Below are 25,139 nucleotides of genomic sequence, written 5' to 3' on the forward strand. Positions count from 1 at the left end.
AGAAGTAGTTGGAAACAGGCAACGTCAAACATATCTGCTCTTCAACATTCAATCCTTGCCACCTTGAATTAATTCTAATCGCTCAAAATGTCATTTCCAAAAGTATATACGGTGAATGGACCTTCATCAACTTCATCAACATCCTTACCATCTTGGGTAGCAATAAAGACAAAGAACAAGAAATCTGGACCGAATAAATCAAAAAGAGTTAAAACAAATCATACAACCACAGATTTAGAATTAATCCAAGATTTTAGTTTTCCTGGGTCATCAATTAAAATTAAAACTACAGAAGATGGTCAACATGCTTTAGCTACAGGATTATATAAACCAATGTTAAAATGTTGGGATTTAGAAAATTTAACTGTTAAATTTGAGAGAGTTACAGATGCTGAAAATGTTGATTTTGTTGTGAGTATTTATTCCATCAACCTATTTCAATTCCTCATCTGAACACAACACTTTCGTTAAACAAAGGATACTCAGGCTGAAATATTGCTGTTGTGATTCATAGCTTCTATCTTCAGATTGGACAAAGTCATTACATTTACAGCGTGATAGATCATTAGCATTACATACACAAGGTGGATTACATCATTCAGTTAGATTACCTGTTTATGGTAGGACATTAGGATATCATTCACCTTCTGCTGATGCAATAATAGGATGCACTGGTCGAGATGTATACAGATTTAATTTGGAAGAAGGTAGATATATGACACCAATAACAATAGCTTCAGATAATATTGAAGGTGTTAATGTAGTTGATGTAAATAAAAGACATGGATTATGGTCATTTGGTTTAGATAGTATACCTGGTTCCGGAAGTAATGATCAAGGTATAGTAGAATTTTGGGATCCAAGATCAAAATCATCTTTAACAAAATTAATTTTACCTTCACAAACTTTATTACCCGCACAGAATTTTAATGATAATTTAAGTGGTATAATAACGCCAATGCAAAAACTATCAATAACAGCTTTATCATCACATCCAACAGATGGTTTATCATTCGCTGTAGGTACTTCAACAGGACATACTTTATTATATGATTTAAGATCACCAACTCCATTCGCAATTAAAGATCAAGGTTATGGTGAATCAATCAAAAAAGTAGATTGGTTAATTGGTGGTGGATCACAAGAAGATCAAGGTAGAGTCATTTCAGCAGATAGTAAAGTTATTAAAGTATGGGATAAATCGGATGTAAGTTTTGTTTTTCTCATTTAGAATCAATTTGGTTGTTAGCTACTAATTTAAGGATTTTTATTTACTGGTCAATAGCCATCAACAAATCATTTATCACTTCATCCACCATCATCTTTAGTGGATTTACATGCTGTCCCCCAATCTGGTGTTTTAATGGTTGCATGTGATTCACCACAATTATCATCATATTATATACCTGAAATTGGACCTGCACCGAAATGGGCAAGTTTCTTAGACAGTGTAACAGAAGAAATGGCGGAAGATTATAGTGGTTTAGGTAAAAGTGCTTATCAAGATTTCAAATTTGTTGATCGTGCTGAATTGGATACGTAAGTTGAAGCTCTCTTTTCGTTTTTCCTTTCTTTTTCGTATTATTACCAAATTGACTCTCTTTTTTCGTTTTGGGTTTGATTGAAACAGATTGGGCCTTACACATTTAATTGGAACACCAACATTAAAACCATATATGCATGGATATTTCTTATCTTTGAAATTATATACAACAGCAAGATTAATTTCAAATCCACAATCATATTCAGATTATAGAGATAAAGTTGTTAATGAGAAACTTAGAGCTAAAACTGAATCTAGAATTAGAGCTAAGAAAGATCAACCTAAAGTTAATAAAGCTTTGGCAGAAAGAATTAGAAAAACTGAAGAAAGAGAAAAATTATTGCAACAGAAACGTAAAGAAAGAAAAGCTAACAAAGGTCAAGATCAAGAAGAAGGTGCATCAGAAGAAGAAGAAGAACAAGAAGAAGATATACCTCAAGAGAAAGGTGGTTTATTATCTGATCCTAGATTTAAAGAGATTTTCGAAAATCCCGATTATGAAGTTGATGAAGAATCTAGAGAATTCGCTTTACTTAATCCTGCTACTGCTAATAATAATGTGAGTTTTTGATTATTGTTATCGCAAAGCCGAAAGGAAAGGTCCATAAAACACGAGAATAAAACTGATAATTGTATGTCTTTGATCAAAATTTCATAGGCTAAGCGTAAGACAGCTGTTGAAGAAGAAGATGAGGAAAGTGATAGATCATCTTCTGGATTGGAAGATGAAGATGATGAGGAAGAAGAATCTGATGATGATAATGATGATGATGATGGAAGTGGTAGTGACGATAGTGATGATGGAGGTGAGTATGCCATTCATTTCATATACCTTACTATCAGATTTCAACTATAGTTCATTTATTAACTCAAAATTTCACTTACAGATCTTCAACAATACGATCCAAGAAAACTCAAACCTGGTCATGAAAAACGTGTATTACCTTTGATAAGACATTCACAACCTAAATTAGTCGTTGGTGGTTCTTCCTCCTCATCTACTACTGCTACGAAACAATCAACATTTGGACAAAGACTTAAATCGGTATCAAGTAAAAAAGATTCAGATAAAAATGGAGGATTTGAAAATGATTCAAGTATATTAGCAATGCGCAAATCTGCTGATGGTGGTATGGAAATGTCTTTCATACCTAAATCTGGCGGTAGCGGTAAAGCTAGAAATAATGACCAAGAAGAAGATGATCAAGATGAATATTCAGGTGGAACAAGAAGAAAAGATAGAAAAGTTGAAACGTTTGGTTTAGGTATGGAAAAAGGACGTGAAGATGGAGATGATAACGATGGTGATGATGATGATTTACAAGGTAGAAGTGGTAGAACGAAAAGAAGACATCCAGGTAGAAGTGCAAGTAAAAATGCATTCAGGAAGAGGTAGTTTTGAGTTCTATGCTATTATTACTTTTCTTTTTGGCGCTTCATTCATATTTATATACAATAGCATTATCAGATCATGGGATTTTCATTGTACATATGCATTTTGACATTAAAGTCATCTATATTATCATTGATATTCATAGTACAACGCTTCCATATTGCAATTTATGTTTGTTGCCTTATCCAGTGATTTACACTTTTGATGATTCTGTTGTTGTAGCAGCAGCAGCAGCAGTAGTAGTTTATTTACCATGTATATCAGAATGACCCAAATTTAGATCAGGTTGAATTAAATTCCTTATTCTCTGTTTCAAAATTTTCAATTCTGGGAAGCCGCCTTCAGTCTAGAATTCAAAAGAAAAATTAAAAATCCCAATAATCAATACATGACATTAGCATGATAATCATTTTTCTCATGTAATATATAAGAGTATGGAATTGATTGGAAAAACTTACCTTTCTATCCCAAACTAATTCATCTCCTTTCCCTTTTCCTATATCAACCCAAACTCTGAATCTACCTCCAGTTTCTGGTGCATTTAAAGGTAACAAAGTGATTGATCTGATCAACGGATTAGGAAATGTTAGGAATAATTCAGTCTGAATCCATGTTGCTCTTGGTGCCCTAATTTAAAATCGATGAATTAATATATGAAAGCAAGGTGTTGTTATTCTATAAGTCGCATTAAAATACGATTACAGCATAGGAAAGTGAATTATAAAAGACTTACCATCTACATCTATCGCAAAATTCGATTATGATACTAGGTTTGACATCTATTGGATTTGGAGCTTTGAATGCCGATTCTTTTCCATCTGCACTTGAAAACACTCTTGTGTTTCCCTTTTCTGTATTATCATCAATTGGATCTCGTTTAGGTAAATTCTCTAAACCAGTTCTTGGAGTTCCACTTGGTTTAGGTGCAGTTAATTCACCTTTTTCTTCTTTTGAATTTGGGTTTGATGATCCAGTATTCAAGTTATCTTCATTATCATTGATTTGTTCAGGTTCTCTTTTAGGTTTACCGTCAATAGTTGGAGTAGGTGGTCCAGTCATTGTAAATTCAGTTGCATGTCCTGCTTTTGATGGTGGATCTACAGGTACAGGTGGTTTGAATTCTGAAGGTAATTCAATACCATTAGATTTATGTGGTGATTCCTCATGAGCCATCGTGTTACTACTTGCCGGCTGAGTTTGAGCTTGAGCCTGAGCTTGTATTTGTGAACTTGAAGAAGAAGGCAGGGGTTCACAATCTTCACATATTATATTGGATGATGATGACATTTCAAATTGATTTCTTTGATTCTAGGTATAACCAGCTCTAAGAGTAGTAAATTCGAGAATTACCAGTAAGTTAATATGTTCCTCGACTCGTATCAATTGCTACCCAGCTTATATCTCTTACACTGTCTTTGTTGATTAATAATACATTATTTAACTAACAAAAAAAAGAGACCTTTTTTAAAATACAGAGGATACACATCTCTAAGTGGAGTTTCCGAATTTCTTGGTATGACGAAATACATAGAAACAGTGGTGCCTTATCACTTGCTGACTTGTTTACGAATATAGTGCTCCATGTTTCAGTCGTAGACATAAACAGCTTCCTTACAGCTATGCAATACGACTCTGTATATGCAGAATGGATACTGATGCAATTGAAAATACATGTAATAAAGTCCGCAACAAATACGATGCGAGGGAAAAAGGGGTATAAATTATATAAAGTGCTTGGTATATAGTGAATAAATTGTACATGGATTGAGCTTGTGTTGTATGTAATAAACAACCAATCTATCGACCTTGTCTATCTCTAATTTTTCTTGACATTCTCTTTTTTCTATGAAACATAATTAATCCAACTAATTTTGAATACCTTCTATTTATAGATTTTAATAATTCTGTTGGACCTTTTCTATGTGGTTGACCTGTGAAATGATTTCTAACAGGTACATTACCGAATAAAGGTAAAACTATACCATATGTTCTCTTTTTTCTTTCAATCACTTCATCATCATTATTATCTGATTGATCATGTTCATTATCATCTCCAGATATAGCTAAAGGTAACCAAGCTCTTCTAGATTTAGCATCTTCTAATTGTGAATATGCAATATCTAATACTGAAATTGTCAATAAAGATGGTTTCCATAAAATATCACTTGGTCTCCAGTTCGATAATAATTTTAATTCCAATTCATTAGAATTGTTCTGTGAATTTGAATCTTTAGCTTCTGATGTGAAAGGTGATCTACCATGAAACACATGTCTACGATTAGGTGGTCCAAACATGGGTTCAACAGGTTTATCTAGAATTTCGAATGAAGATATTTCTTCTCCAATATCTTCTGGTGAATTTGAAACTATATTAGATGATGATGTGGTTTCGTGTACTTCATCGTTTTCTAGATTCAATTTTCTGAATGATTGAGATTCTCTCATTGATTCATTTTTTCTGTATTTGATCTCTTCATATCTTTTTAATAAAATTTGATCAGCAACCATAAAAGCACCCTCAACATCACCTGTTCTAGCTAAAGCAACAGATAAATGATTATAATTTCCTGAATCAAATCCAAATCCTGCATCTTGAACATCATTCCAGATTTTCTTGACTTGTTTATATTTTCCTTTAATTGATAAAATATCTAATGCAATTGATAATGGTATACAAAGTATATTGTCATTTGATCGACTTGGTACTTTAACAAATTCACTCTCATTTTCGTTTTGGTCACTTGATGATGGTTTTCTAAATGAAGTTGTATCACAAGCTAATTGAAATGCTTTTTTCCAATTTTCCATAACTTGTTCTAAATTACTTGAACGTCTATAAACGTCCATCAATTGTGTATACATATGTACACTCTCTCTTTGTTGTTCCCCATTGGTGTTGCCATCTTGTGTCATATCGAAATAAGATTGAGCCATTTCAAGATTTTGATTCCTACCATGAGCAACAACTAAAGGACTGAAAATGTTTTGATTGATCATTGCTTTTTCATGTCTCTTGTCAGCAATGTTACCAGCTTTGGCTTGTTTTGCAACATTTATAGCAAAATCATGTGCTTGTTCTAACGATCTTTCACCTCTTGCTTCAGCAAATGATTTAACAATCATACCATAAGTTACACTTGAAGGTAATATTTCGCGAGAAAGCATTTCGTCGTATACTGATCTTGCACTTGAACCATCACCTAATCGCATATATCCGTGTAATAAGATCGAGAAAGCGTAAGCATCAGGTGAAGGACCTTGATTTGCATTGGCGGCATCATCCATTTCTTCATATAATTCTCTTGCTGCCTCCATTTCTCCTGCATCCGAAGCATTTTGTATAATGAGTGACCATGTATGTCGATTTGGCTTCTTAATTCTTCTAAATACACTCATACAGTGTTCCAGAGGAGCTGATAAAAGGACTAATGCTTTGAGAATCGATGAAGAGATACTTTGATCGTACTTGAATTCTTCAGGTAATGTGTTATACCTTCTCATAGCGGCTAACCAATCGCCGGTCTGAACTTCTGCATTCATGACAGCAGCATGAGCAATTGCATCAGGTTGAATACCAGCATCAATCATTGCTTGAAAGACATTGTCCGCGTTGGTTGGATCTCTTCGTTGAGCGAAAAGCGATATGAGAGAGGTATATGAACGTATATCTGGACTTAAGGTGGAATTGGATAATTCGTCGAATAGTCGTACAGCTGCTTCTACGTTATTCTGATCTGCGTAGAGTTGAAGTAAAGAATTGTAAGGATAAATACGTGGTTCAAGCTTATTGATTTGCTTCAGAAGTGTTTCGGCTCCTTGCGCATTGTTTCCATTAATGTAAGCTGTAAAGAGGATTTCTAAAGCGTGAGGGTTACTCTCAAAGTCTTTGCCGACACGAGTTTCTAATGTAGCAATAGTATCTGCTACTCTACCTCGGGTCGCATAAAAACCAGCAGTTCTAATTCGGTCTTTCCATGAAGGTTTATAGTTGCTTGAAAGCTGTACCCATAACCTCTTTTCTTCTTCTACCCATCCTGATTCTCCTGCTAACCTCATAGCTTGTGAAAGAGCTTGATGAGTGAAATTTGGAAATGCTTGACAAACTCGTTGATATAACTCCCAAGCATCTTTGGTTGATTCCTTGGAGATCAAAGAACATAATTTGATAGCAGCTGAAGTTGGAACTGATGTACCATTGGCAATAAAGATATCAAGCAATGTGACAGCTTCTCGAAGTTTCGTTCTATCTCTTGTAAGAGCGATGAATAAGAAAACGCCTAATGTCCTCGTTGGCCCATTTGAATTTCTGTTAAATTCATCTAACCACCATTCTACAGGTGAACCAATTCTTAAGAGAGAATTCAAAAGGAGATTAGTGAGATTTCTTGAAAATGGGCGAGGATGTTGAGTTGTATTAATCATGAATTTCCTTGAAGTATAACTTGCGCTTCTGACTAATTCTACCAAATCATCATTTCTAGAATTGTTTAAAACTGAATTTTCATATTCTTTCAACAGATCGAAATCAAATGATGGGTAATCACATTCTTGACTAACTCTATTATCTTCGTCTGAAGTTATTCTTTGTACACCACGATCTATAGCGCCAGCCATTTTTTTATTTGCTAATTCCCAATCACCTAATTTGATACAAGTTAAGGAAGCTATAGAGTGTGTTGTAGGTAGAGAGAAACTTGGATAATCCGATTTTGACATTTGATCTAAGACTTCTTTGGCTTTTTCAAATTCGCCAATTTCTGCTGAAGCATAGGCTCTGATTGAAGATGCTAATGAGGTCGAACCTCTTTGACGAACTTGTATGTTACTTGTCACTTGTGACAACCTGTCTAATTTTTCTGATAACCATAACCAATCTTCATATTCTGCTGTTCGCTTGAATAACGAAAATACACCTAATAAATTTCCAATTGAACCTAATTGTCTACTTTCAAAATGTTCTGATTCAAAATCATGGATGAAATGTGATGCAGATTGAAAAGCACCATTATATAATCTTTCATAAAATCTATCAGGTAATAATGACCAATCATCAGGGTAATCTTGTGCTCTGAAAAATTTCTGATCTTTGGTTAGACCTTTATTTAATGATTGATGTGAAGGAGAGGCTTTGTATTTGGATGAACGACTATGAGAAGGTGTAGCGAATTGATGGAAAGTTGATGTTGAAGCGGATGAAGATGGACCGGAATGTGGTTGATATTCTTCATGATCGTGAATGAAATCGATAGGTTGAGCAGCACTAGCAGAGTATGTCCTGAAGTTTTGCCGCTGTATCATTGAGCGTCTTTCTAGCGATGCACTCGAGGTCTATAAGATAATGATTAGCTATCATTGTTGATATGAATGGACAAAAGAGCGGCAACTCACTTTGGCACCACCGATCGATGATCCTGCTACTCTACTATACCCTCTAATCTGAGAGACTGCTATTCTCGATGCTTTGTCCAGGTAGCCATTTTGCACCAAGCTGAGTACATGCGATACTGTAGCTGTGGAAGGATGACTCGTGAGCACTCGAGATCGAGCAGCGAGATGAAGATGTGAAGGAGGCATGGGCGAATTCGCAAGAAGGGATAGAAGAGGTGGAAGAAGAGGAGACGACCGATGATGCTTCCGACCGTTACTGATCGTTACGATTTGACTGGCTACCAAGTCTAGAAAGGTTGAGGAGGTATGAGAAAATCACTGAAGGGGAATGAAACCTTGCGAATGATCGTTGTGATCTTGATGTATGACCTTGAGGAATGTTAGAATTGAAAGTCAAGATTGAGCAGATCTTCAAGTGACGAATTAACAGTCGGGTAAACCAGCATGTAACAATCTTTCGTTCTCCAACTTTTTGTCAAATCGCCGCTCAGATATTGATGATCGTAGATAATTACGTAAATTTACCATACTTCATCTGTTCCATGTGGCAGCAGATCCAAGTTAAATGGGCATAATAGATAACGAAAAGGGTTAAAAAGGAAGGAACGCGTTGAAAAGGAGGGAAACGCGTCAAAGGGAAAGAAAGTTGTCATTTAAATATTTATATTCTAATGTTCGTCAAGTCTCCTTCTTCTTTCATCATTGTCCACCGATACATTCATTTAACAACATATCCCATCATTGCCGTGGGTAGAATACTAGTTTTCAAGCGATCGATTCAGATATCACATACAACAGATCAGCCAAAATGTGAGCTGAGGGACTCCTGCCAATCGCGTACGACTGTTTAGCTCATGTACCTTTCTGACAGGTCAACAGACGAAGCACCCCAACAAGCTGCTCCTGCCGTCGAAGAACAAACCGATTCTGTCCCTTCTACTGGCCCAAAGGAGATTAAAGAACAATCTGATAAGCTTGTAGCTGAAGGAAAGAAAGCTATAGCCCTCAAACAATGGGAAGAGGGTGTAAATAAATATGGCGAAGCTTTAGACCTTATGTAAGTTCTCTTGTGGATGGCTCTATGCCTAATATTCCTTTTACATGCCATGATAAAGTCGGATTATGGGAGGCACGTGAAGATATATCAGGCTGATACATATGTGAATAGGCGTCAATTGGTCGGCGAATTCGATCCTGCTATGGCACCGTTATTATTGAGTTATGGTAAAGCATTATATGAACTTGCATTTTCACAACAAGGTGTGATGGGTAAAGAGGAAGGATCAAAAGAAGCCGATGAAGCTGGTTAGCTAGATTTTTACCAAGTTTTGTTTGGTTACAGCTGATTAACGTGATTGTTAATATTACAGTACGAGACGGAGCATTAGAAGAAGCACCATCTAAAAATGGAAATTTTGTATTTTCAGCTGATCCTCAATCAGATGATGAAGAAGCTGAAGCTGAAGCTGGTCCATCAACAGCATCTGGTCCTTCAGTAGAAAACCAAGGTGAAAATGGACAAGAAGAAGGAGAACCAGAAGATGAACCTGAGGATGATTATAATGCAGCGTGGGAAGTGTTAGATGTTGCGAGAACAATTTATCAAAAGATAATAAGTGAAAAAGAAACTGATAATGATGATGATAAAGTGAAAGAGGATAAATTGAATTTGGCAGATTGTTATTTAGCTTTAGGTGATGTAAGTTGTGAAACTGGTGAGTTGATTTCTGAATATACTTAAAAAAGGTGTAAAAAAAGGGGCAAGTTGCTAATTATTGTATGAATTATTTTTTAATAGAAAATTTCCCACAAGCAGTACAAGATTATACATCAGCATTAGAAATTCAAAATAAATTATTACCTTTATCATCTCGAATATTAGCATCAACACATTATCAATTAGCTACTGTATTAGAATTTACACCTAATAAGAAAAAAGAAGCTTTAGATAATGTAGAAAAATCTTTAAATAGTTTTACACAACGTTTACAACAATTAGAAAATAAAGATGTGAATGTGAATGATTTGAATGATTTGAATAATGAAGAAATCAAAAAATTAAATGAAAAAGAAAAAGAAAAAGAAATTAATGATGTTAGAAATTTGATTGAAGATTTAAAAGTTAAAATTGAAGAATTGAAATCTAATTCAAGTGGTAATCAAGAAGAAAATGATTTAATTTCAAAATCTATAAATCATTTATTAGGAAATGATCAAAATTTGAATGAATTTGGATCAGCTTCATCTTCTATTACTACAGATGTGAATGCAGTTGTAAATGATTTGACAAGTATGGTAAAGAAGAAGAAACCAAAAGTTGTTCCATCAAACACACAAGAAGTTAAAAAAGTCGTTAATGAATTAATTGAAAATGTACAAGATCAATCAAAACCTATTATAGAACAAACTGAACAAATTGCTGAATCTGCTCAACAAAAATTAGGTGAAATTGCTGTTACTGTAGGTGAAAGTTTGCAAAGTACTGGCGAAGCTTTGAAGAGAGAAAGTGATGATAATGACAAAGAAAAAGAAGAAGGAGAAGAAAGGAAATCAAAGAAAGCTAAGATTGAATAAGCTCCATATTAGTCAATACTTAGTAACGTGTAAAACATTAAGTAGTATCCTTGAAGAAAGGTGAACAAAATTCCTTGAGCAAGAAGAAAAAAAGTTTAGATAGATAAAGCATCATGTATACAATTAATGTAGTGTCATATATAGCACATTCGCTTTATCGTCTCATATTATAAGCTTTCCAAGTATTCGATTCGCTCTCACCTCCTAGTCAGGTATTTTACACATGCATATAAAAGCAGATCCAATCAATGTCCCATGATGAATCAAGTATGTTCACAGCTCAACTATCAGTATATAGCCTATCATTTTAAGTTAATACAATCAAATGCATATAATAATTACAACAAGTCTTTCGTTTCCCTTAAAATAATATTATTCGTTATGATATCCCATTTTCTTAACATGCAAAACAGAGTATGTATGTGATTTTCACTTAGACTCGAATACTTGCCTTCCCTTCTTCGCTTTTCAATCTGATTATAACTTGTTTAAGCGAAATTACGCGATTATGCTCTTCCAGAAGCTAAAACTTTAATCATTTCTTCATTTTCTTTTTCCAATTTGATTGTTTTTTCAACATTTTTTAACATTTTATCTAATAACCATTTTGATCTTTCTTTAATTGCAGAATTATTTCCACCTAGCAAAGGTAAACTTGACCATGATGTATTAGGTACACCTAAAGCTTCTGGTCCACCTTGAGTTATAATTGATTTTAAATTTGTTAATTCATTTTCATATTTTATAATTTCATTTTCTGCTTTTGTAATCAATGTTGTATTATATTCAATTTGAATTGATGATTGAAATACAGGATCTATTTAGGTTTTATTATTTATTAGTCAGTCAATTAATTAGTTCGATATTCCCCCTACTCCCAATTTTTATCTTATAAAGGCTCTCAACTTACCATTAACTAAAGCTTGGAAAGCATATCTGAAAACAGGTTTACCAGGTTTAACTTTTGATGCTCTACCATCAACATAAGTTACAGAAACTAATTCATGTTCTTCTAAAGCTTTTAATGATTGTTCAGAACCTTTGAATGGGAACTCTTGTAATAATTGAGCGTAAGATATCTACATTATTAAACGAAAAAAAAGAGATAATCAGCACAATTCAACTTGAACACACGATCAGAGCATTTCCCGTTAATTGCGATAAAACAGCAATCGACTGACCTCTCCTTTTGATGCTAAATCCTTAACAACTTTCCAAGCTTGTGATCTATTCCAAGGTAATGATTTTGCATCTTCTGAATCATCACCAAAAGCAGCTTTTCTCAATTCTATTGTATTTCTTAATATGATATCATCTACAGCTTCTTTAATTGATGTACCATTTCTTACTTTATATACTAAAGTTTCTAAATCAACCATTCTACCACCTAATTTTGATATTTGTGTTGAATCATCCATTGATAAAGTAAATACACCTGTACTGTTATTATTATTGTGATTGTTTTGTTCTAATTTGATTGGATTTACTGTACTAGGAGATTCTAGTTCGGATTGATGATGTGATGCTGAAATACCTCTTAATTTATCTTTAACGTATGATAAAGCATTTTGTTCATCAGCATCAGATAACCCGATATTGTTCAATGGTTTAGCAGGTAAAGCTTTTGTCAGAGCTTTAGTTGCTGTAGCACCTTCTGTAACAATCATAACATGTGCTACTTTATTTTCAACTAAACTTGCGCCCCATTCTGATAGCACTGTCCATAAATCTCCTTTCGCAGTCTTCTGAGCAAAATTTTTCAAGACAACAATGGGTAATGATTTGATTTCTTCAGACTCAGCATCAAGATCAGCGTTGGCTGCTGCTTGAGCTGCCTTGGCAGCTATTTCTTCGGGAGAAGCAGCTTTAGGTATAGGTAAAGATGCTGATGTTGGTGGTACAGCTTCTCCTTTTATTGGTGCTGTATCATCCATCAGAGGTGGTGGAGCTACATCAAGATCGCCTTCCAGGTATGGTTCATCGCCAACACCTAATTCTGACATTACACCATTTCCTGCGATACAATCCAATCTTCCATCATGCCATCCACCTCTAGCGATTAATCTTCGTTGCCTTTCTCGTTCAATAGCGACGGAAGCATCGTCCTTCAACTGCTGAGTCTCATGTTGATGTTCTTGTTGGGCGTGAGTCGATACATCTTTCAAAGCTCCACCCACTATTTCTAACATCTGTCGAAGTTGCTGATCCACTGGCGTCGAAAATCCCGCTTTTTGTCCTATCAAACCAACTGCTGCCAAATCTATCAATCCACTGATGGAAGACATGAACGAGAAGACCGGGTAGTATCCTAGAAAGGCGAAATGATTTAGCTTTTTATGTGTAACCAATCCATACTCATTGATTTACCTGTCTGATCTGCTAATGCATCCAGCAAGCCTTTGTCGTTCTTCGCTTTTGCGATTTCAGCGCAATCGATGACTAAAGCGGGTCTGAAACAGCGCATCGATGTCAGTCTTTTATTCATTGAACGGGCAAAACCACAAGATTAGTCATTACTTACTTCTGTTGTTGCTTTAAGACCCGACTAACCAGACTGACTTTACCGCTACCGGGTGGACCCGTGATAGTAATGAAAGTACTTGGATATTCCGATAACCAACGCTCAACATCCTTTTCAGCCTCTACACGATCTTGCCATGCATCTTTGCCTATAGCTTCCTCGGATTCACCGGTTGAAGCTGAGGAGGAGCTAAGAAAGCCGAATGAGGTGGGGAGGACGAAGGATTTTCGTAAAGCTATCAATTTATAAGTATGAATTAGCTTGACGAGGAAACAAATTCACTCATCGTCGGACCCGACTCACTTTTGATCAAGGAGTATTGTTCGATATCCCAGACTCCTTCTAATTTTGATCTAACGAAGAATGCTCTGATGGGATCGAAGAACTACGAGATCCCGCATTATTCCATCAGCTTGCTTTTGCAAGAGTCTCGATGCTAATAAACGAAGATATCACTTACGGTGTAACTTAAAGTACCGATTAGGAACGCAATGACAGGTAAAGCAATTCTAGGATGAGCAGATATCCAGCTTCTGATGACGTGAGCTTTCAATGGATTCTCGTAAAATATCCGCAATCTACTCTTCGGTATTGGTGTAGTTGTATTTGATCCAGCGTTTTTTAAAGTGAAATCAGCTGTATTGGTTGGAGTTGAAAATCCGTGTAGCTATGATAGTACACCACAAATTAGGTATGGTTACATGAGGAGATTATAAATCGAGATGAATCAGACTACTTACACAGTTGATAGCGATAGCAGCTGGGGAAAGTCTTGAGTAAGTTACATTGGCGAAACGTAAAGATCCAGCGGGGACAGGTGACGGCGGCTGAATGTCCGCTATTCGACCATAAGGCTAGGTAAGACAAATCTGTTAGCCCCTATGCTATAATCTAGGAATTGTGAAGGTGAGCAGATGTGGAGCGATGACTTACTCTGAACAAGGTATACAACATTTCCTGCGATACGTCGGGACCATCAAATTCGACTCTTAATCTACCTGTAGGGAACCGATTCATATCCTGCAAACGATCAAGATTAATCGGTTGATGTTAACTCTCTGAGCTGCATCTCATTAAATAGTAGAATGATACACTGTTGGCTCTCAAGCATCATCATGATATGAAATGAGGTAGAATACTAATTTAGAGGGACGGGGGGGGGGGGGGGGGTGAATGGATCCAAAAACTCACTTCAGTCCATTGTCTACCTTTTACGACCCAAATTCTACCTACACCAGTATTAGTTTCAATATCTTTTTTTTCTGATTCATCACCTTTTTTTAAACCTTCTTTTGGATCTGAAGAATATAATGAATGTCCAGGTACAGCACTATTTACTTTATTTTGTAATAAATTTGATTTTTGATTTGAATACCAATCACCTAACCAATTTGGCCATCCACCATGTTTTTTCGCTGCTTTTTCCAATTCTTCAATAAATAACTTTCCTGGTGTTATAGAAGATGAAACTTCACTTGTTGAAGAGATTTGTGATCCTATTACATCTTTCACTTCACTTTCATCCTTATTACCTTCTTGTTGAACTTCACCTTGTTCAACTGAAGAAGAAGAAGAAGAAGGTTGTTTACTTGCGCTTGATGATGATGTTAATGCTGATGGTGGAATATAACTAAAATGTAAGAAAATACCACCATCTTTTCTTGATAACTCCAAACTTTCAACTTTAAAATCATGTAATCCAGTAATTTCTTGAGTTATATCATGTATTCTTTCTAATAAAGCTTCTTCTCTTAATGTCGCCCAAGATGATCTGAAATCCCAATAAGTCAACTTCAACGGTAAAACATTTGATATGTAGAAAGAAGCTGTTTGTCTAGGTGGTGGTGGTGGTGCTTGTGACGCTGAAGGTGAATTTGGACTTATAGGTGGTATAGATGAATTCCTTCTAATTGAAATCAAAGTTGGACGTGAGAACAAAGAGGAAGTACCAGAAAAAACACGAGGTGTTATAGCAGTTGAAGTGGGTCGAGACAGCCTGAGAACACTTGATCGAGGTCGTATCATTGTGTCAAAACGTCTAGCTTCGATTCTTGAGGATATTCACAGAATGAAGTAAGTGAATGAAAATGGAACAAGTGAAAAATGGTCAAGAGAAATGTCAACAATATAATGTTTGTGAAGATGCTAGCCGAACATCATACGTCATACTTATTTAGGCACAAAGCGGACATCACCGTCGATAAATGATATGTAATAATTCAAGAAGAAAATCTATCCTAGCGGCATTGAACAAGCTGCTTATGATATGGTGAAGAGGTGTTTATATTTTACATGAGATAAAATATGCATACAATAAACACTGTTTAATTTTGTCCAGGTATATTACTTCCACCTTTCTTAACATGTGTAAAAGTACCACCAGCAAACCATCTATCATTTGCAGCTTGTACTCTTTGAGCAGCCGATAACGATGGTGTGACAATTTCTATACCTTGTACAGGTGTGAAAGATAGCGAGGTTGACATACCCGATTTAGCATCATTGGATACAGCTGATCGACCAAGAAGCTGTGTACGAAGTTTATTGGCTCTTGAAAGTTTGGCTATAACAGGTTTTTAATAATTAATATTGATTTCATTCATTTTCCGGTTGTTAATGCAAGATATCATAGAGCAGAAACTCACCTTTACTCCTTGCATCTGCAACTTCACCTCTGACTCTTCCACTTCCAGAACCTATCATACCAAGACCAACAGTCTCATCATCAATACCAATTTCTTCTTCAGCTTTACCGAATTCCATTCTATTTTGTAATTTCCTTAATTCAGTTTGAGCATATGCTTCTTTCTGCTTTCGAGCTCTATGGAGGGTGTATAAGATGTATCAAATTAGTATTATGACATTAGTGAGGATGTAGCACCCATAGAAAAGCGTTTATTTGAACTCACCTCTTACCACCTCTTTTCTTTCTATTTGTTTCTTGGGGTATAGGTAAAGCTTTAATCATTTTATTGGGAGGAGGTTCAGCCATTTTTTCAATTTTTTTCTGTAATTCATTATAAACTTTTCTACCATATGAACCATCACGATTTGATTTATTTGCATCAACTCTTGCTGCTAAAGTACATTTTGCTGAAACAGCTCTTTGAGCTTTTCTTCTATCTTCAGGTTGTGCAGATTGAACTAAATTTGATTGATATATAAAACCTGTATGTCTTTGTTGACTTGCTGCAGATAAATGTGTTGATGTTAAAGATTTTTTCATTGCACCAAATAACATTATATTACAACTTGGTTGTCTTGAAAATGAATGTAAACCACCTGCTAAACCTAATAATTTAGCTGCTATACCTGTACCTATTATAGCAGATAAATTTGGTGCAACAGATGACATTCTACTTTCAACATATGAAAATATTTCTTCTCTTGCTTTTCTTAATTCTCCTGCTATTTCAATAGCATTTTGAACTGTTTTCCATTGTCCAGCAGTCAATTTTTGACCCCTAGTTGAAGTTGCTGTTAATGTTATTGATAATATTGTTGCTGCAGGTAATGATGTAGGAAATTGACATTTTGTTAAATCGTCTGCATTTCCTATAGCTTGTACTGCTGCTATATATGTCCATGGATCCGTTATAAGTTGTTCTAATTCTGGAAATCTTGGTGCATAATGATCTCTGATAAATTTGTGAACTAACAAATTCTCGTTATCAACTTCAACTGACATATTATTCGCTGTTACAACTAAGTGATATTCTGGATTTTCTTCGAGCGAGTTACTGTTTGACATATCTGTAGGTTCAGCTGTATATTTCGCAATATCCTGCAAGATATGATAGATATCATCAGTATAACCGCCTCTCACCGCCTTTTCTCCTGTTCCCCTTTCCCCTTTTTCCGCCTTTCCGCCTTTCCCTCTTTCCCCCTGTCCCCTTTTCCCCCTGTTCCCCTTGTTGTCTTCCCTCCCCCCCTCCTCCTGGACTTCATGTGGTGATGTGGTCGCGAAAACGTTATACGAAAATACTTACCGCTAGTACCTCCTTGAGTTTCTTTCCTGACATCAACCTAGCTACCTTACTAACATCTTCTACGTCAGTCATATCAGTCTGTTCAACTTCTTCAGCATCCAATTCATCAGCTGGTCTTACACCACCTTCAGGTACATAACCAATTGCACTAGCACCATTTTCAAGAGTCATAGTATCATCTTCATCATTTTCATCTTCTTCATCGTGATTATCATTACTATTATCTAAATCCATCTCACTAGCTGGTCTTTTTGCTTTATTCGGTGTAGGTGGAGGAAGCATTGAACCGAATCCTTTTGATGTTGAAGGTCCAGCTTCAGGTTGTTGCTGTTGTTGTTGTTCTTCCCTCTCTGGGGATTGAGAAGGACCTTCATCGTCAGAAAACCCATCCAAGTCAGCCAGAAGAGAATCGGCTAAAGACATGATAAAGTCTTTTTTGAGGGTGTAAAACCTGTTTTTCCGTTTAAGAGATTGTAATTTAAGAAAGTAAATGATAAATCAGCTCCGCAACAATGTATATTATCGTCTTTGCTTGAATTAGGTGGCCAAAGTAGTTTCATAAATGGGTTACTAAAATAAAATTTATTGACCTCCACCTGGTGATGCTGCGAATGTTGATGCCAACGCGATGAAGCATGTCTAAAATGACAATGAGAGATATTATCTATCTCGAGATACCTTGTCAATTCAACAAGCAACAAGCCTTAAGACAGCAGAACTAGGTGAATTATAATACCAGATCTGTGCTTGTAGGTAATCTTGAAAAAATCCAACAAAAATGCGGTTTTTGCCTTTCCTTGCACCTCTCTTATCTTTGATACCAACAATAGCTCTCGCAGCAGATCAAGAACATTGGGTTGATATAGCATCAAAATCAAAAGATGGTATAATCAAGTTAGATTCAGCTTCCTATGAAGAATTATTAGCTTCAGACAGAGAATATTCGGTTTCTGTGGTATTGACTGCTTTACCTGCTCAATTCAAATGTCAACCTTGTCAGTGAGTATATAAACGTCTCGTCATCTTTCGCTTCTTTCGAATTACTTGATCGTTAAAAGAACCTACTATGTTCGCCATCAAGTCTGAATTTGACAAAAAAAAGGGATAAAATATTGACTTACCTCTTTTGTTGAATAGCGACTTTGACCCATCATTCCATCAAGTAGCTGCATCATGGAAACGAAAACCAAAACATGTTAGAAATCAACATTTCTTTGCTCAGTTGGATTTCGCAGATGGTCAAGCAGTTTATCAACAGGCAAGTATCGGAACTTCTAACCGAGTGACATTTCGAAAATGAAGCTTACCAACTGAAATTATTCTTTAGTTGGGCTTAAGTTCAGCTCCTACACTCATGTTTCATCCTGCGTTATCTGGACCAAATAAGAGTAATAAATTGAGTGTTATAACTTATGAATTGAACAGAAAGTGAGTAAACGTTTTCAAACTACACAAAAGAAAGTAATAGACGCTAATTCAAATCCGCTAATCTCTTCATCCTTATTCAATCACATTACCAATAACTGATCGACATCAATCTGTCTCAATATCATTCGATATGTCATTTCAATAGTGGACTTACTGCACCTCCATTAGCACAATTCCTTAACAACTTGACACCAGAATCATTTGTTTTGTATAAACCAATCAATCCTGTACATTTCGTAGCAGTACCATTTACGATATTAGCTACGGGAGTATCATTATATTCAATGAGAAAATTATTAATACCTTTAATTCAATCAAGAGTTATTTGGGGTACAGCATCTTTAATTTTGATTTTAACTTTTACTTCAGGATATATGTGGAATAAAATTAAAAATGCTCCATATGTAGCTGCAGGTCCAAATGGTAAAATATCTTGGATAGCAGGTGGTTATCAAAATCAATTAGGTTTAGAATCTCAAGTTGTCGGTGGTATTTGTAAGTTTCCCCATTTTCGCTTTCAATCCATACAGTCCTTAATCATTACTTTACTATTCCAATATCTTTCATATAGGATGATCAGCTAATCATTTAAATTTTCTTTTTTCTAACCTTTTGATATCGTATAGATGGTTTATTAGCATTTTCAATAGTAGCTTTAACAATTTTAATACCAGCTCAATCTTCACCTGTTAAACAGAGAATTGGCGTTTATTTATGGTTAGGAATGTTGATTATCGTTTTCAGTCTATTGATCAAATTGTTTAGAATGAAAAATGGTGGTTATCCTTTCTCTTTACTCTTCTAAGAGTGTCTCCAAAACACGAGGAAATCAAAGCCGGATCATCTCAGCTCATCTTCATTAGATGAACGATAAATAGTATAAAGTGGAGTGGGCATACATTCTTGATGAAGATAAAATTACGAGTGGGATAGAAGCAAATCATAGATTCAGAACCATATGCAAAATTTGAACTCTCACTTGATGTCTATGCAAAGTCGGATTGAACTGGATAGTACAGTAAACCGAGATTTGACAGAACAACGCAAAGAGAGTTGAGTCGGGTATTCTCCTCTACTCGCCTTCACTCTCAGACTAAATGCTGTCCTATCCTATTTGAAGGAACTTGAACTTGACATATACTCTCGAGTAGAAACGTAAAACACCTCTTTAGCTATGAATCAACGGGACAAGATCCCTCGGCGCCGGCGGTCGAAAGCCAAGATTAGAGATTCTACGGTTCTGCTACGCGTCGCTTCGGCCGATTCGGAATCTTATTAATCGATTAATCAGATAAAGGTTGTATGGTTTGTGTGCCACAGCGCTTAAATCACCGATAAATCCGAATAACTTATATCATAGTTCGCCACTCCCTGCATGGTGGAAGAATTACGTCTATCCCTATCATTTTATCATTTTATCGGTGTATGGTGTATGTCCCTTAAGTTAGATTAAATATCTCACTATCATTATTTTAATATTAATGCACCACCACTAAGATCTTGTCTATCTCACACACTACTACGAGTAATTTGTTTTTGTCAAACTTACTCATCATCTTTCTCATATATACCAAATAAACATTCACAAAGTGAATTACAGTAATCTTCACAGAACACGCATTAACGACAAACACATACTCTCAAAATGATGAGAAACGCTTTACTTCGATCAACAGCTACCGCTGTAGCTTCTTCTTCAGCTAGACCAGCAATTCGATTCGCCTCTAGACCAATCTTAGTAAATGCTTCTAGAACTCAATTACAAAATGGTCAAAAACGAATGTATCATGAAAAAGTAATTGATCACTACGAGAACCCAAGAAATGTAAGTTTCAATGGTGGATTACTTGGACCAGATTGAATCGATATTTTCAATTGTATTGTAGATGGTGGAGTTAGATACTGGCATAAAATAGTATATTACAGTGTGTGATTTTGTTGGGACATATTACTAGACACGATTCGATCGACATTTATATTGGATAAGATCATCACCTCATCACAACATGGAGCGATCGACGGATAAAGTTCATCATGGGAGCATGTACAAATCGCTGACATTGCTTTTGTCTACTTCTTTGATAGGTTGGTAACCTTCCTAAAGGTGATCAAGATGTCGGAACTGGACTCGTCGGTGCACCAGCATGTGGAGAGTGAGTATTTTTGATTTTTTTTCTCCTTCTTAGGTTGAAGATTACCTAGTTGTCGGGAGATAATAAAAAGAACAAGGGACGTATGCTGATCTATCGCACTTCATTGTTAGTGTAATGAAATTACAAATTCGAGTTGGTGAAGATGGTGTAATTTCAGAAGTTAAATTCAAAACATTTGGTTGTGGATCAGCTATTGCTTCATCATCATATATGACAGAAAGAGTTAAAGGTATGACTTTAGAACAAGCTGGTGCAGTTAAAAATACAGAAATTGCAAAAGAATTATGTTTACCACCTGTCAAACGTGAGTTCTGAGTTTGAGAAATAATTGATGATTAATGTATGATAAGAGAAAATGGGTATATGAAGCTGACTTTGTCGTTCATTATTATCTTTCCCTTTTAGTTCATTGCTCTCTTTTAGCTGAAGATGCTATCAAATCAGCTATTAAAGATTATCAAAGTAAACGAGCTAAAAGAGTTTCTGCTACTACCGTGAGTGCAAGTTGTAATTATAGATGAGTGTATCAGCTAGCAAAATGCTAAATCGAAAATATTTTTTCTTACTAGACACCCCCTACAGCTCAGAGCTCACCATCAGTTGCAACTGCTTAAGCTCAGATTATGTAAGATTGGTTAGGCATCGAAGAGTGAAGAGTGAAGAGTAGATAGAGTACAACATCCAGTGAAAAGGAGAGAAATCGGTTGTTGTGATGATTTTGAGTTGTATTGATAGAATTCAGTATTCAGATATTATCGAGGTGGTGTAGCTTTTATACAATATAAAAATCAAAAAGCGTTAGGTTTGTGCTATGAGAAGGAATTTCTCAGCAACATTCTAAAATCAGAAACGTGAAGTTATTGGAAATCGTTTATTTTATCCAACTTGTAACAATATTATAGCTTATGCAGATATGAGACTTTTTCCCTTAATAAAGCGATCGAACATGGTTTCATACTATACATGATTGTCCTAATACTACTTGTCGTATGATACAATGTCCAAATGAATGCAAAGGAAAAAGAAGTAAGGAATAAAAGGTATAATCTTTCGTTCGATTGTACATTATAAAGCTACAAAAACTCCGGATTCTTCAGCATGAAAGCATTTCAACTAACCTGTTCTTACTGTAACAATCCATACCATTTCCAAATCCAAAAAAGGCAGAAAACAAAAAAATCGGATAAACAACAAAGTAAAAAGCATCTAATTATGAAATCGTTTTTTTCATCTAATTATGATCTTCTATTAAACCTCTAGCAGAATTAATATCATTTTCAATCATATCTCTAACTAATTCTTCAAAATTCCATCTTCTTTTCCAATTCAATTCAGTTTCAGCTTTTGTTGGATCACCTAATAATAAATCAACTTCTGCTGGTCTAAAGTATCTTGGATCAATTCTAACTACAATTCTAGGTGGTTGAATATCTAACCTAATTGCATATTCTTCAATACCTTTTCCAATCCATTTTAATGGAATATTTAATATTGAAAATGATAATGTTATTAATTCTCTAACTGTATGTGTTTCTCCACTAATCAAGCAAAAGTACAAGATAACGAAAAACAGATTCAGCACATTACTCGTCTTGTCTAAAAAAAGAATACGATTATTTGACAAACGAAATTGAACCTACGTCGCTAACACGAAATCATCTGCTTGGTTGCTATAATGGAAAGACCAAAATGGCGTTAGCAAAATTCCTGTACTTAACGCCTCCGACAGAAAGAAATACAAACTCACTGCTGTAACATTCTCCACATTCCTTCAACGTAATCTTTAGCTACATGATTGGTAATCACAGCATCATTCAGCTTGATTCAAATCTAATATCTCACCAAGAATAGTCGAAATTTAACAACTTACCATGTCCCCAATCTCGTTTAGCATCTAAATTACCCATCCACATGCAATCTTGTTTACCTAAATAGATTTCTGCTACTGCTCTAGTAATTTTTCTTGAAACGAAAGTTCTACCTCTTCTTGGTGATTCATGATTGAATAGAATACCACTATTTTACAAAATAAATTCAGTTAGTTCTGATTGAAGAGGTCGGTAAAAACCCGACTGAAACTCACTTTGAAGCAAACATTCCATAAGCTTCTCTATAATTTACAGTCATCCAATATGCATATAATTTGGCTACTCCGTACGGTGATCTAGGATGAAATGTTGTATCTTCATTTTGTGGCGTTGATTTTACTTTTCCATACAATTCTGATGTTGATGCCTGGTAGAATTTTGTGAGTTTCTCAACTAACAATATAGGACAAAGAGTCAGCATTTTCTTATCGATCTAAAGCAATTTAGCCGTGAAAGAGAATACTCACGCCCACAAGTTCTGATGGCTTCCAGTAATCTTAATGTTCCTAAACCGTCGACATCTCCCTAAAAATCATTGAATTTATCAGTAAGCCTTGATACACTATCTATCAATTAGATCAAATTTCGACACTCACGGTATACTCAGCCATTTCGAAAGAAACCTTTACATGACTCTGAGCAGCAAGATTATATACTTCACTAGGTCTATGATCAACCGATTTGAAGATGAATAAGCATTTCTTGCTTCGCAGCAAGTTGCTAAAAATCGCGATAGGATGACTTACTGTGTTTTAGCTATAACGCTGACTAGATTCGCTGAATCCGTTAAATCACCATAATGCAAGAATAACTTATTGGGTGATTTTGTATGTTGATCTCTCCATAAATGCTGTAATCTAGATGTATTGAAGGAAGATGATCTTCGTATTAATCCATGTACTGTATATCCCTTTGATAGTAGCACTATGAACCAATTGTCGCATAATCAGCTATTATATGAAAAATGCAGATGAGAAAAGCTGAACTACCGTACATTCTGTCAAATATGACCCGTCTAAAGGAGAAAAAAGGTAATTCATTGTTAATTATTAGTCAAGCCATTCAAGAATTCGCATAACGATATGAAACGAAAGACTGTAGAAACTTACCTTGACCAGTTATACCAGTAACGAAAGCGATTTTTCTTTTTGACCAAGATTCTTGTGTACCATTTCCCTGTAAACCAAAACCGAATAAACCACATAAAGATGAAGGTTCATTATATATTGGAGTTGAACATCTTTTTGGTATTTTGTGATTATGAAGGTTTAATGGAGCTACAGATTCATCATGATATCTCATTACTAAAGGATTATTTATATTCGTATTCGTATTTCGATTTTCTTGATCCATTGAAGTTATATGTTGAGGTGCAGATAATAAATTATCCGTTTGAAAATCACTTATAGGAGGGTAAGGTAAATCTTTTATTTCACCTTTTTCAGTTTTTGAACTGAATGGTCCATCATTTTTTGCTGTTTCTTTTTCTTCTCTTTTCAATGATGTTACAGGATATAAATCTTCTGATTCATCTTCAGCTTCTTTCTCACTATTGAAATCAGTACTGATACTTAATTTCTGTACATCAAACCCTAAACCTCCTAATATTGATTGTCCATTGGAATCAGGTATAGGACAAATAAATTTAGGTAAAGATCTCGGTAAAGAAGAATTTGGTGAAGATGATGATGAGGATGATGATGATGTTGAAGGTCCGTCAAACATCCCTGGAGTATATAAATTATTTGATGAGTGTGAAAAGGAAGAGGAAGAGGAAGATGATGTTGATAATGCGCTTGATTCTAGATATTCTTCTTCTTCTTCGTATTGAACAGGAGGCCAAGCTGGTAATGCACGTCTACTTTGAGTCTGATTGATTGATGTTAATGACATTTTCGTTTGTTTGAAAACCGAATTTCACTGAACAAGAGGTATAGTAGGTAATTTTCAATTGGGGATAAATATGGACGAAGAAGAGTGAAATCCGCTCTTTGATTGTAAAAGCAGTGTGAGCCGAGTTACATGAAAAGTACGACAAGCTTCCACCAAATCCAGTGTGATAATTAGTACGACGTCTTGATTATTATACCGTTATATTATCTATTTTTGGGAGTACCAGATTTTGGAATCGTTATGATTTTATAGTTAATTGTGCAATAAGAGGGGGAAAGATGTTTTGATCTTCAACTTTTATACGAGCATATATATATGTATATATGTATATGATCGTCTGCCATTGGAACATTTTTACGATTTTACCCTATGTATTGTTTATGCTAATG

General features: G+C 35.3%; 9 protein-coding genes across 9 annotated transcripts; 4 read left to right on the forward strand and 5 right to left on the reverse strand.

Moving 5' to 3' along the window:
• Nucleotides 1-87: 87 nt before the first annotated feature.
• Nucleotides 88-2,939, forward strand: L201_004647 (uncharacterized protein; the record flags this gene model as incomplete). The annotated part of the gene is made up of 6 exons (XM_066220388.1): nucleotides 88-411; nucleotides 515-1,207; nucleotides 1,286-1,539; nucleotides 1,631-2,102; nucleotides 2,202-2,349; nucleotides 2,431-2,939. The coding sequence occupies 6 exons, from the start codon at nucleotides 88-90 to the stop codon at nucleotides 2,937-2,939; spliced, it is 2,400 nt and encodes a 799-aa protein (XP_066076485.1).
• A 241-nt stretch (nucleotides 2,940-3,180) lies between these two features.
• Nucleotides 3,181-4,223, reverse strand: L201_004648 (uncharacterized protein; the record flags this gene model as incomplete). The annotated part of the gene is made up of 3 exons (XM_066220389.1): nucleotides 3,181-3,282; nucleotides 3,395-3,563; nucleotides 3,670-4,223. 3 exons carry the CDS (start codon nucleotides 4,221-4,223, stop codon nucleotides 3,181-3,183), a joined length of 825 nt encoding a protein of 274 aa, XP_066076486.1.
• A 510-nt stretch (nucleotides 4,224-4,733) lies between these two features.
• On the reverse strand, nucleotides 4,734-8,510 carry L201_004649 (uncharacterized protein; the record flags this gene model as incomplete). Its single annotated transcript, XM_066220390.1, has 2 exons — nucleotides 4,734-8,264; nucleotides 8,325-8,510. 2 exons carry the CDS (start codon nucleotides 8,508-8,510, stop codon nucleotides 4,734-4,736), a joined length of 3,717 nt encoding a protein of 1,238 aa, XP_066076487.1.
• A 668-nt stretch (nucleotides 8,511-9,178) lies between these two features.
• L201_004650 (uncharacterized protein) lies at nucleotides 9,179-10,898 on the forward strand (the record flags this gene model as incomplete). The annotated part of the gene is made up of 4 exons (XM_066220391.1): nucleotides 9,179-9,381; nucleotides 9,493-9,629; nucleotides 9,695-10,039; nucleotides 10,123-10,898. 4 exons carry the CDS (start codon nucleotides 9,179-9,181, stop codon nucleotides 10,896-10,898), a joined length of 1,461 nt encoding a protein of 486 aa, XP_066076488.1.
• A 506-nt stretch (nucleotides 10,899-11,404) lies between these two features.
• Nucleotides 11,405-15,444, reverse strand: L201_004651 (uncharacterized protein; the record flags this gene model as incomplete). Its single annotated transcript, XM_066220392.1, has 10 exons — nucleotides 11,405-11,715; nucleotides 11,809-11,977; nucleotides 12,080-13,206; nucleotides 13,266-13,348; nucleotides 13,420-13,654; nucleotides 13,723-13,804; nucleotides 13,880-14,086; nucleotides 14,160-14,273; nucleotides 14,353-14,439; nucleotides 14,611-15,444. The coding sequence occupies 10 exons, from the start codon at nucleotides 15,442-15,444 to the stop codon at nucleotides 11,405-11,407; spliced, it is 3,249 nt and encodes a 1,082-aa protein (XP_066076489.1).
• A 299-nt stretch (nucleotides 15,445-15,743) lies between these two features.
• On the reverse strand, nucleotides 15,744-17,831 carry L201_004652 (uncharacterized protein; the record flags this gene model as incomplete). The annotated part of the gene is made up of 4 exons (XM_066220393.1): nucleotides 15,744-15,982; nucleotides 16,065-16,240; nucleotides 16,329-17,203; nucleotides 17,409-17,831. The coding sequence occupies 4 exons, from the start codon at nucleotides 17,829-17,831 to the stop codon at nucleotides 15,744-15,746; spliced, it is 1,713 nt and encodes a 570-aa protein (XP_066076490.1).
• A 355-nt stretch (nucleotides 17,832-18,186) lies between these two features.
• L201_004653 (uncharacterized protein) lies at nucleotides 18,187-19,641 on the forward strand (the record flags this gene model as incomplete). The annotated part of the gene is made up of 5 exons (XM_066220394.1): nucleotides 18,187-18,407; nucleotides 18,546-18,666; nucleotides 18,736-18,836; nucleotides 18,982-19,331; nucleotides 19,463-19,641. The coding sequence occupies 5 exons, from the start codon at nucleotides 18,187-18,189 to the stop codon at nucleotides 19,639-19,641; spliced, it is 972 nt and encodes a 323-aa protein (XP_066076491.1).
• Nucleotides 19,642-20,481: 840 nt separating this feature from the next.
• L201_004654 (iron sulfur cluster assembly protein 1, mitochondrial) lies at nucleotides 20,482-21,603 on the forward strand (the record flags this gene model as incomplete). The annotated part of the gene is made up of 5 exons (XM_066220395.1): nucleotides 20,482-20,661; nucleotides 20,922-20,989; nucleotides 21,100-21,293; nucleotides 21,395-21,483; nucleotides 21,559-21,603. 5 exons carry the CDS (start codon nucleotides 20,482-20,484, stop codon nucleotides 21,601-21,603), a joined length of 576 nt encoding a protein of 191 aa, XP_066076492.1.
• Nucleotides 21,604-22,220: 617 nt separating this feature from the next.
• On the reverse strand, nucleotides 22,221-24,750 carry L201_004655 (GDP-mannose 4,6-dehydratase; the record flags this gene model as incomplete). Its single annotated transcript, XM_066220396.1, has 10 exons — nucleotides 22,221-22,527; nucleotides 22,630-22,659; nucleotides 22,737-22,776; nucleotides 22,860-23,005; nucleotides 23,073-23,250; nucleotides 23,325-23,382; nucleotides 23,454-23,523; nucleotides 23,604-23,781; nucleotides 23,852-23,872; nucleotides 23,967-24,750. The coding sequence occupies 10 exons, from the start codon at nucleotides 24,748-24,750 to the stop codon at nucleotides 22,221-22,223; spliced, it is 1,812 nt and encodes a 603-aa protein (XP_066076493.1).
• Between the last annotated feature and the right edge of the window lie 389 nt (nucleotides 24,751-25,139).

This window comes from Kwoniella dendrophila, chromosome 6 (genome assembly GCF_036810415.1).
Source record: "Kwoniella dendrophila CBS 6074 chromosome 6, complete sequence".
In the NCBI taxonomy this organism is placed as follows: Eukaryota; Fungi; Basidiomycota; class Tremellomycetes; order Tremellales; family Cryptococcaceae; genus Kwoniella; species Kwoniella dendrophila.